Below are 12493 nucleotides of genomic sequence, written 5' to 3'. Positions count from 1 at the left end.
GCACTAAACAGTCAAAGTGTCATAATTAACATGGCTTAGTTGGAAAACTTTTGAGATAACTAACTAAAAAAAAAACTATGAAAACGGATGATTGTGCTAACTTAGCTTATCATTCTCAGACTCACAAGACCAGCAACAACTTCTCCTACGACATCCATTATTGGTTGGGCAAATGCACTTCCCAGGATGAGCAGGGAGCAGCGGCAATATACACCACCCAGATGGATGAGCACCTGGGGGGCATTGCCGTGCAGCATCGAGAGACCCAGGGCCACGAGAGTGCCACTTTCCAAGGATACTTCAAACAAGGCATAATGTAAATTCTTCAGACTAGAAAACACTAAAAAGTCTTATCAAAAAGTCATATTAAAATTACCTTGGGTGAATCTCACCAAAACATGTCCAGGTCACAATCTCCCCCAAAATCGAAAGAAAAACAATAATTAAGCATTTTTTTAGGACCACTAAGGTATTTTGCAATGTGACGAATATTTTCATGACAGTTAAGCACATTTCAACCCCAAATTCTCATTAGTGTATTTACAATTCTAAACGTTTTACTTGTAAAGTATAAAGTTATATAGTACAAGGATTTTTCATTTAAATCAATCTGAATTAAAGGCAGTACAACAAATACTGCTGTGATGTATAATACTTTTAAAATGTAACGTTATTCTTTTAATTACATTTTTTTTATAGAAATTTTAATTTTAAAATAGGAATTTTAATATATCGTTGTTAGTTTCACTTTACAGTAATGACATATTTTGGGTATTTTGGGTAGGGTGGCTTAATTGTAGCTTAATTTTCATGATAACATTGTCATATGATCATTAATCATCCCAAAAATAGACTTTATTTTCTAAATGCAAAAATATAACATCTTATTTTTTCTTTTGATTTTGCATTGAAATACAACATTACATTATCTAGACAGGTTTCATGAGATTCACCTTCTTAATTTATGGTGTATGGGTTAATTACATTTGCAGGTGAAGATCAAGTTCATGAGATTTCTGACACATATTTTTCTGTGGCATAATGGCATGACCATCATGTCATAACTTTTTCATGAGCACTTGACCATACACTCAAATTAATTCATAATTAATTAAATAATAATTTAAAAAAATGTGTTGCACCCTAATCTGTCTTGGCTAGTACTTTTCTGATGCAACTGAAACTTTGTAATGCAGCACTTTTCGTGTTACTATCTCTTTAAGATGTATCCGTCCTCATTTTGTAGGACACATTGGATAAAAGCATCTGCTAAATGTAAATGTACATATCTACTCTTGCAAATGTGATTCCAGCAAATGGGTCTCTTATCTCAACATGCTGTGGGAAGCATATGACTTTGCAACACCTCTCCTCTCTCAGTCACAATGAGTAAAATAAAAAAAAACAAAAATCCTACATTTTGTGGAAGTTTACAAAACAAGACTTCTTTATTTTAGTTTGTATGAAGCAATAGTCTGAGGGTAAAGATAGGCTAAAATGGACTTAAGAACGTGTTCCATAATGGTTACACTGATATCACATTGTTAGTTCCTTCATTTCAGATACAAACAAGGTGGAGTTGCATCTGGGATGAAACAAGTGGAGACCAACACATACAACATTCGAAGGCTGTTGCATGTGAAGGGAAATAAGCATGTGGTTGCAGGAGAGGTGAGAATGACCACACCCTAATGACAAAAGAGAAACCTAAACACATTACTGCAATGTTTAGTAATGTTGTATAAAGTTAACCTCTCATGCTTGTCCCCTTGCATGACATTTTACAATTCCTTTTTTGTATGCCAAACAACACAAAAACCCAGCACCCAGATTAAAATTAACTTAATTATAGGACTATCTCCCTAGCACGTTTCTTAATTTTTGATCCATGATGATTGATTTTACATACTTTTTAATAAGCTTTTTTCAAGGCCTTAACTAGGGTTTAAAAATGAGTGAGGTTTGGGGGGGGGGGGGGGAGAGAATTGTACCAAAATTTCACCTACAAACACAACCCTTTGTATGCACTGCATATAAACTTATTATCTATCATTATATAAATAGACACAGACATGTACTGCTTGCAAAAGATGTTTTACTTAAGATTCAAATTAATTTACAGACCAGGTTCCTTACTGACAATTTGTTGATAATTTACTATAGGCTAGGTGTGGAGAATTTATGTATTTACATATTATTCATGCAACAATACGTATTAATAATTTTCATATTAATAAGCATAAGTAATACAATTACAGTCTACAGCATCAAATACAGGAAACAGGAAATATTTATATAAAACCTGAATATATACTTGTAAATCCTGAATATATACTTGTAATTCCAAATATACAGTATAAATATAAATCTGAATATATAGTTGTAAGCCCGAATATATGGTTGTAAGTCTGAATATATAAAAATAAATCTGAATAGTTGTAAATCCTGACTATATAAATATAAATCTGAATATATGGTTGTAAATCTGAATATATAAATATACAGTATATCTGAATATATAGTTGTAAATCCTGAATATATAAATATAAATCTGAATATATTGTTGTTAGTCTGAATATATTTTTATAAAATCACTTTTTGAACAGGCTTATTGATAGACAAGCTTTAATTTTCCTTATGTGACTAAAACAGTTAACATGCTTAATATAATTATTTGTTTTACAACATAATGTCATAATCAGCCAGCTTTCCACATATTTCTGTGTTTTTATTCTGCTTCATCATTTCTTATTGGCTAGGGTTTGGAAGCCCAATGGGTCCTTTGTTACAGTCAGTTAAAAATGGCAGACTTCTCTAATTATTCTGCTAAACTCATCTAGGCTTGTATATTTATTGGTTGAAAGGCAATTAAATATCAGTTCCAGTTTTTTTTTTTTTTTTTTTTTTTTTTTTTTGCTTTGTCTGAAGAACAAAAAACTAACAACAGCTTTTCGTCATGTTTTTTGTGTAAATAGCCAAATTTATTAGATATTTCTCCTCGTTTTTCTCATAGGAATTCATGAGTAACTAATATGGTAATGGGGAATCAATTTCCCCCATGCTAAACCACGTCTCCAGTGAATGACATGTTGCTGACTGTATTCTATTAAGGACCCCAAAGTCTAAGGACCTTTTGGCATCCATGTTGCAGCCACCCTTCAATGTCATAAAGCAGAAAATATCTCCACTTGATAACTGATTTGAATCATCATTGTGCAATATCGAATTATTTAGACATGGGATCTACTTAATTAATCTTTTTGTTCAAGAACATCTGTCTATGACCATGCCTGATCATTAAGTTATAACTATATATTCAGATTTATATTTATATATTCAGGATTTATGTATATGGGGGGTCAAACAGGAAATAATTATCTAAAATTGGAATACAGTATACTATATATGTCATGTCATGATGATCATTGCTTTTGCCTTAACGCTGCCAGCAATAATGCACTCGCTGTTCACGTGCATCTTTTTGATTACTGTCAGATTAAGTGCCAGTGATACAAAGTATTGGGTGGGAAGGGCTTCACCCACACCCTCACTCATAACTCTCTTACACACAGCGGACAATAAACAATCTAGCCAACTGTCTAAACTGGATTATACATGCAGACACTCAAAGGAGAAGTTTTCAACTGCTAATTTTTCATTCAGTTGTATTCAGTTTCTTCAATTTTTATTTTTGAATATAAAAAATGTACAGAGTTCTGGACCTTGGTGACCTCATAGTTGGTTACAGCCATGGCTTCTTTACTTTTCTTATGCATATTAAAAGTCAATTACAAGTTTCAAGATAAAAAGTGGAAAATCACAAATGGGAAATAATATAACGTCTTAATTAAGAACCCTAACCCCAAAATTAACATTTTGTCATCATATACAGTACTGTGCAAAAGTCTTAGGCACATAAGATGCTTCACAAAAACATTTGTCAATGTGTGTCAATAGGAAATATAAATTTTAGACTCCCAAACATTTCTTCTGCAAATAGAATAGAATAGAATAGAAGAACAGGGAGCCCTGCAACAGATGGCATGGTCCCCACAAAGCCCCCCACTGAACATCGTGTCAGTCTGAGATTACATAAAGAGACAGAAGAAATTGAGACAGCCTAACTAGAAGAACTGTGGTGAATTCTCCATGAATCTTGGAACATCCTATCTGCCAACAACCAAGAAAAACTGTATCCAAGTGTACCTAGGAGAATTGGTGCTGTTTTGAAGGCAAAGGTGATCACAGCAAATATTGATTTAGCTTTTTTTATTTTTACTGGACTTTGTATGATGTTAATTGATAAATGAAAACTATTTATGGAATTATTTTTGAAGACATCCTCACTATGCAACATTTTTCCCAAGTGCCTAAAACTTTTGCACAGTACTGTACATAATCATGGCGTTCCAATCCTGAAAATGTAAAGTGGATGGTGATTTATACTGCCAAGCTCCTGAAGAAACTTTGTGTGAGGAACAGGCCAAACTTCAAACCATTATTCAACCTAATCCACCAGAGCTCAGAAATCTCATTTGTGCATGTGTTTAATTAAAAATTTTATGTCACTGATAGCAAATGCCACTGGTTCTCATGAGTAAGGTGAAAAATTGTGATGATGCAAGTTTGAATATACTCAACCCCAAAATGAGATTAGAGAGCTATGAGATTTGAGAGACTGTATATTATTTTAACATTAAATGCACATAATGAATTATTATATGCATTAAATGTCACATATGTTGATTTACTGCGACTGTATACATTTTACTACTATGTCGTGTAATGATTATATGCAGACTAAACAATCCCTCTGTGCTCAGGTGGAAATGAGCTGGAAGAGCTTCAATCAAGGTGATGTGTTCTTGCTGGACCTGGGGAGCCTGATCATTCAGTGGAATGGACCTAAAAGTAACCGTATGGAGAGGTTAAAGGTAAACCTTTCCTACTTATTTCCCATGCATAAAATAGATTCAATAGCACCACACCAATTCAGTAACTTAAAGTATCACATTTTCTTGATAATAAGGGAATGTTTTTGATACTGAGTGTGTATATTAACACTTCTAGACAGTAGGTTTACTGAAGACTTCTATTTTTGTAGGGGATGAACCTAGCAAAGGACATCCGTGATCGGGAAAGGGGCGGTCGAGCACAAGTGACTGTCGTGGAAGGAGATGATGAGAAATCATCTGAGGAAGCCATGAAACTGATGAAGAAGGCACTGGGAGAGAAAAGAGACACCATCAAAGATGCAATCCCAGATGAGATTGTGGATGAGAAATTGAAGACTGCCATCAAACTATTTCAGTAAGTCATTTAAATCCTGTTTTACAGCCAACACAATTCCCATTCACAACCTGTTTATTCCTGTAATGTTACACATTTTAGAGTGAAACATAATATTTAAAATGTTGGGTGAGACCTGATTTTATCCATCAAAAATGTATTGAAAAGGTGTTTTCCACACCAAAATGGAGACAGACCAAATGTGGGTTTGCTTAAACAATGCCTAAATAACTATTAAACATGAGCAAATAGCCCGCGTGGCCTAAGTGGCATCAGTGGAAAAGGAAAGACATTTTAGAGGAAGAGAAAGTTATTACGTTTTGATTAAAGATTATGAAGACCATAAAAATATATTTGGAATGATGTGCACTGATGAATCATTAACAATAAGACCAGGAATATGCATTAAGTAAGTAAAAATGGTCTTAAAATGCTGTTGCATAATTGTGAAGGATGTAATAAATACATTATTATTCTGACCATCAATATGTGCTTAAACTAAAATAAGTATTTTGTGTAAAAAAAAAAAAAAGTATTTCAGATGCTGATGGAAACCTTGTGGTACAGGAGGTAGCAGTGAAACCACTCACACAAGATCTACTGAAAACTGAGGTAAGACCAACCCTAACCCCTGCCCCAACTTTAACCCACCACAGCACAAAGCAATACTGTATAAAGGCCATGTTGATAGCAGTGGCTCAATTGATATTTATAGTCTAAAGCCATACCTTACACCTACTCTGTGTGAAAGTGCACAGCTATATTCCATTGATTAACAGTTGGGAGGGACACATGATAAAATAGTGAGGCTCATAAAGTAGTTATCCTTATGAGAAGAGGTATTCTGTCTGCATCAGCAAGATCTGTGTAAGCCTACGTAATGGGTGCATTTTTAGATAAGACAGAGCTATCAGGAACACAGTCATGCCCACTACACAGTTAGGCCTGCTCAAGTGATTGTGGTCTTGAAAGTCTAAATATAACTGACTGACTAGTAATGAAAGCTAAAGCCTTAAACTCAATGTGAAACACTGTTCACAACCTATTTTACTTCCACATTCTGACATATTTCTAAACAGCATAGAATATACAATGAGAAAAAAATACAGAGCAGGACTTGATTTTATCTATTGGCAATTGGTTGGATCATAAATAAGTGGGCATATCTTACCAGAATGGAGCCAAGTGGTTGGAAGGAAGGGGTTGGAAAAAAAAGAGGGATTTGTGATGTCAGCTGAGCAGGAAAGTCAATTCAGAAACTGAGCAAGTTATTACATTTTGATTAACATTTTAAATAATGTGCCCAGAAGAATTGCGCACAAAGACCAGCAACATGCATTAACAAAGTAAATTGGGTCAATTTTGGGGTCACGTTAACTTAAGATTTCATGTTATGGTTTCATATTAATGGAGAAATTTAGTAAAAAACAAAGAACCACTTTTGCACAACTGTCCCCTGTTAGCGACACCAGCCAAGATAGCTGAAATTTTGGAGGGAAACTAGAAGAGTGACTATAAAGGTATTAAGTCTGCCACAAGTCTGACATGAGATTTCTATGGCAGGACTGTTACTTGCTGGATCAAGGTGGATTAAAAATTTTTGCCTGGAAGGGCAAAAAGGCATCAAAAACTGAGCGGGCGGAGTGTCTGAAGAAAGCAGAGGTCAGTCGTGACATTATATTTTACACAATTGTGATTTACACAATATTTCTACTCTTGACTTAGTATTTTTGCTTACAGTCCATATCTTTATATAAAGATATGGACTGTAGAATGTTGTATGCCACATTATGCATCTACTGTATGTTGTTATGTCTCTCAAAAGTAAAATATGAAATTAAGTGAATCCTTTTCAAAGAAACACTCACTGAACTTTCTATTATTCTAGGCCTACATAAAGGCAAAAGGCTATCCTGCATCCACCTATGTAGAAACAGTTAGCGAAGGTGCAGAATCATCAGTTTTCAAGCAGCTCTTCCAACGGTGGACGGAGAAGGGACAGACAGTCGGGCTGGGCACCACACACAGTCCAGGGAAAATAGGTGAACATGGTTTAATTATAAAGTAACGACTAAGATACTACTAAAGCTGCAGCAGTGGTACAAAACCAGAATCCAGGAGTTTAAAAAAGTTCAGATGGTTGCGAGTGTGGATAAGTATGTCTTTGTCTTTGTAGTAAATGACTACAGCAAAAGACAGTTAGTGGTACTGCAATGACAAATACTGTAAACTCTTCAAGATTTAATTAATTGCCATGACTTCCCTAGACCTGGAAAGCACAATTTTTTAAATGATTATTTGTATAATAATAGTAAATTCTAAATTCAGGATTGGGAGGGTTACTTTTAAAATGTATTCCACTACAGATTACAGAATACATGCTGTAAAATGTAATTTGTAACGTATTCCATTAGATTACTCAAGGTCAGTAAAATAATCTAAATACTTTGGATTACTTCTTCAGCACATTCTCTGAAAACAGCCTAAATATCTTATGCAGTGTTGCTTCTAAAACAAGATAAAGCAAATTATCATGTTTTAAGGATTTTTCGATATTTTTACAGAAAAACAATACAAAAACTCTCATCAAGAATAAGATTTTTGCCCTAATAGGCCTTACTAGAGAATAAATATATGATCTAACGAAGATTTTCTTGATAAAAAAACACATGATCGTGCCTGGTATCAGGTGCATGTACAATGGCTAGAAATAGCATTTTAGCTTAGCATAAAGCTAAATGTTCACATGACATTTTACACAAGGTTTATTTCTATTTCTACTGCTCCAAACTTACTTCAAACTTAGGCTAATTTTCTGTCTGCTCGTACGAATGTAACCATTTTAAGAAAGTGTTTCACCGCTGTTCAAACGCTCTTTGGATTGTATTATTTATATAGATAAATGTTTTCCAACTGAATAGACTAAATGTCCAATGGAACAAATTACAATAAACTGCAAAGTAATCTCTTCAGTAATCAAAATACTTTTTAAATGTAACTGTATTCTGATTACCAATGATTTAAATTGTAACTGGAATACAGTTACTAATATTTTGTATTTTAAATACGTAATCTCGTTACATGTAATCAATTACTCCCCAACCCTGTCTAAATTACAATAAATTGTTTATTATATTGTATGCTTTATCATAAAATGTAAAAAATATTTTTTTTATAATTATTGACATAATTTTTACTGTCTACTTAGGCAAAGAACATTTACAGAAATAAGAAGAGATACATATCTTATTCTGCATTATTCTGAGTTGTGTTATGATTGATTTCTGTAGCCAAGGTTGAGCAAATCAAGTTTGACGCCACCTCAATGCATGCCAGACCTGACATAGCTGCACAGCAGAAAATGGTGGACGATGGATCAGGTGAAGCTGAGGTCAGTAAAAACATTGCTTTTCATTCATCTCAGTGAAATAGAACTCATCACATTAAATCATATGAATGGGTCTGTTGATCCCTCAGGTATGGAGGATAGAGAACAATGAACTTGTCCCTGTGGATAGGAAGTGGCTTGGGCACTTCTATGGTGGGGACTGTTACCTCATTCTCTACAAATATGAAGTCAGCAGCAAGCTTCACTACATTCTGTACATTTGGCAAGTAGGTGTATCTTTCTCTCACACTTACTCCCTCATTGTACCTCTCTTAAATCCTTTAATCATTTATTGTCATGTTGTTCTTATTTGCCCTCATGGACCCGTTTACACCTGGTATTAAGATACATTTCGGTTTAACCGATCACATGTGGTCAGCGGTAAATACAGGTCTAAATGGGGTCTAAAGCATTTCACAAAAACCACAGAAGAATGTGCTCAAAAACGCATGTGACCACATCGCATTTGAGGTGTAAACACTAATCCATCCTCTACGCATCCCGGCAGCAGGGAAGCTTCACCTCTCCTCTGTCAATCAACCGCTGCGCTAAAACGAGTTTAAACTTTGCCAGTTACGAGCGGCTTTCAAAGGAAATAACCATTTGATCAGAAAATTTAAAAAAGCGGATACATACAAAAGCACAAGAACTTCACGGATGTGTGTTTGATATTAACACAATGAAAAGCACGAACATCTGAAGCCCCTTTAATACATGTAATCCACTAAAATAACTAATAATTCTACTTGAAATTTTGCATCTGTTATTAGATTACATTTCAAATACACCTGGGTGAAACAGCGCACCATTTTTTTCAAACATTCTTTGCCTTTTCTGACTTTTTTTGCAGTTTGTAATCATACAGTAACACACTGACATAGTGATTGATGTATGCCATCATAAAATCAGAGACCCTCCCCTTCAAATCCGATCACAAGTGGTCAGAGGAGATACATTTAGCGACCAGGTGTAAACAGTGATGTGTCTCACCTGACCACATGTGATCGGATCACCTTAGAAATCTTACTACCAGGTGTCTGAGACTGTCAATCTGTCAAAAAATATATATATATTTTTGGATGCACTGTCCCTTTAAGTACCTTTAACACTTGATCTGAGGATTAAGAAACTTTCTGTTGGTGATGTTTTAAGGGTCGTCATGCCAGCACAGCTGAGTTGGCAGCCTCTGCATATCAGGCTGTGATTCTGGACCAGAAGTACAATGGAGAACCGGTGCAGGTTCGCGTTCCCATGGGAAAGGAGCCCATGCACCTGATGGCCATCTTCAAGGGTAAAATGGTTGTTTATGCGGTAGGTCTGTTAGCCCATTACTTCCCATTTTTTGCACTACAAGAAGCATTTAGAAATATCTTCAGCAGTAACAATGGAAAATTCCCCATAACCCAAACAGACTCCTATTTTAACAGTGATATTGTTTCTACTTGCAACTAAAAATGAATGCGGGTGGTTCAAATTTAATGTTACAATATGTTCACCTATCCAAGAAGTGATAGGTGAACTCACTTCACTATCTCTGAGTCAGTTGTCTCTGCAACTCTCTCTTATAGTTGCAGCGACAACTATAAGCCATTCAACTGACTTCATGAAGAGTGTAGCTACACTATGGATCTATGGTGCTTTCAAAACATTTTGGGAGGGACTACCTTTTTTGTCAGAACAATCATAAGCCACTTTCACACAATAAACCCATTAAATTGCAGTAAAACTGATGGCTTTTCTGGTAAATGTGCTACATCTGCGTTCACACATGCATCTGCATTCCATCTATTATCAATTTTGCTGCCATTCAAAAATCAGCTCCAAAATGCTGTTAAACTTTGTGATCTGCAGCAGAAATGTAGGCTTCTAATTTGAAAACATGGCAGGGTATGTCTGACTTGTATCTGAACATACAGGGTCCATAATGTTGTTGATGTTTTCATGAATGCAGTTGCTCGTGACCCTACAACATTGTATTCAAAGTCTTTAAATGGAACTGATGAAATGTAAGGAAACAGAGTATGTGAGCGGTGCGGAGTGGAGCGGAAGCAGAGCAAGGAGTGGACCATCATGATTATGCCTGTAGCGAGGAGAGGGTTTTTAAAAAATCGGAGCGTCATTGTTTTCTCTCGCTCCAAGAGTGTTCCACTAATGCTCCAAAACGAGCACAACACCTGTTAATGGCCCTTAATGCAATAATTCACCACATGTTAAGCAGTGTTTAACACTATTGGCATGAAGGAAAGATGGAATTTCTGATATAACCAGAAAGAATGTGATAAAAGAAAAAAAATACAAATTTAAAATCTAGTGGCACTTGGCAATATTCTACCTCCCGCGCAAAGGTTACTTTTGCTTTAACTCTCTGTATTCTGTGTTCACGCTCCCAATTATTTAGTTAATCTTGAGGTAAAGCTCAAATTAACTACAGCTGGTGCATACTGAAAGTTAATGACGGAACAGCGAAGGAGAACACGAGTGGCGAGGTGATTGCCACGATCAAAGGTTTGTTGTGAAATACGTGTCCAGATAACGCGATGATAATCCATTCATGTGGAAAAAATCTTAAGGTCAATAATACATATTATATATATATATATATATACAGTTGAAGTCAGAAATTTACATACACTTAAGTTGGAGTCATTAAAACTAATTTTTTAACCACTCCACAGATTTCATATTAGCAAACTATAGTTTAGGACATCTACTTTGTGCATGATACAATTTTTCCAACAATTGTTTACAGATAGACTGTTTCACTTTTAATTGGCTATATGTCAGACATTTACATACACTAAGTTAACTGTGCCATTAAGCAGCTTGGAAAATTTCAGAAAATGATGTCAAGCCTTTAGGCAATTAGGCAATTAGCTTCTGATAGGCTAATTGGAGTCAGTTGGAGGTGTACCTGTGGATGTATTTTAAGGCCTACCTTCAAACTCAGGGAAAATCAAAATAAATCAGCCAAGACCTCAGAAAAAAAAACTGTGGACCTCCACAAGTCTGGATCATCCTTGGGAGCAATTTCCAAATGCCTGAAGGCATCACGTTCATCTGTACAAACAATTGTATGCAAGTTTAAACACCATGGGACCATGCAGCCATCATACTGCACAGAAAGGAGACGCATTCTGTCTCCTAGAGATGAACGTAGTTTAGTGCGAAAAGTGCAAATCAATCCCAGATCAACAGCAAAGGACCTTGTGAAGATGTTGGAAGAAAAAGGTACACAAGTATCAATATTCACAGTAAAAATAGTCCTATACCGACATAACATGAAAGGCTGCTCAGCAAGGAAGAAGCCACTGCTCCAAAACTGCCATAAAAAGCCAGACTACAGTTTGCAAGTGCACATGGGGACAAAGATCTTACTTTTTGGAGAAATGTCCTCTGGTCTGATGAAACAAAAATTGAACTGTTTGGCCATAATGATCATCGTTATGTTTGGAGGAAAAAGGGTGAGGCTTGCAAGCCAAAGAACACCATCCCAACTGTGAACCATGGGGGTGGCAGCATCATGTTGTGGGGGTGATTTGCTGCAGGAGGGACTGGTGCACTTCACAAAATAAATGCATCATGAGGAAAAAAAATTATGTGGATATATTGAAGCAACATCTCAAGACATCAGCCAGGAAGTTAAATCTCAGTCGCAAATGGGTCTTCCAAATGGACAATGACCCCAAGCACACCTCCAAAGTTGTGGCAAAATGGCTTAAGGACAACAAAGTCAAGGTATTGGAGTGGCCATCACAAAGCCCTGACCTCAGTCCGATAGAATGTGTGTGGGCAGAACTGAAAAAGCGTGTGCGAGCA

General features: G+C 35.7%; 1 protein-coding gene across 2 annotated transcripts in view; it reads left to right on the top strand.

Moving 5' to 3' along the window:
• The window catches only part of LOC127447373 (villin-1-like), a 33321-nt gene that overhangs the window by 7826 nt on the left and 13002 nt on the right, over positions 1 to 12493 (top strand). For both annotated transcript variants that reach the window (XM_051709204.1, XM_051709203.1), the window contains exons 4-13: positions 120 to 316; positions 1563 to 1671; positions 4824 to 4934; positions 5105 to 5310; positions 5823 to 5901; positions 6853 to 6951; positions 7178 to 7331; positions 8580 to 8680; positions 8767 to 8904; positions 9830 to 9988. In XM_051709204.1, coding sequence (XP_051565164.1) covers positions 120 to 316; positions 1563 to 1671; positions 4824 to 4934; positions 5105 to 5310; positions 5823 to 5901; positions 6853 to 6951; positions 7178 to 7331; positions 8580 to 8680; positions 8767 to 8904; positions 9830 to 9988 — 1353 coding nt within the window. The remainder of the gene's footprint in view (positions 1 to 119; positions 317 to 1562; positions 1672 to 4823; positions 4935 to 5104; positions 5311 to 5822; positions 5902 to 6852; positions 6952 to 7177; positions 7332 to 8579; positions 8681 to 8766; positions 8905 to 9829; positions 9989 to 12493) is intronic.

The sequence above is a fragment of the Myxocyprinus asiaticus genome, chromosome 10 (assembly GCF_019703515.2).
Source record: "Myxocyprinus asiaticus isolate MX2 ecotype Aquarium Trade chromosome 10, UBuf_Myxa_2, whole genome shotgun sequence".
NCBI lineage: Eukaryota > Metazoa > Chordata > Actinopteri > Cypriniformes > Catostomidae > Myxocyprinus > Myxocyprinus asiaticus.
This window is presented reverse-complemented; position numbering and strand designations above follow the sequence as displayed.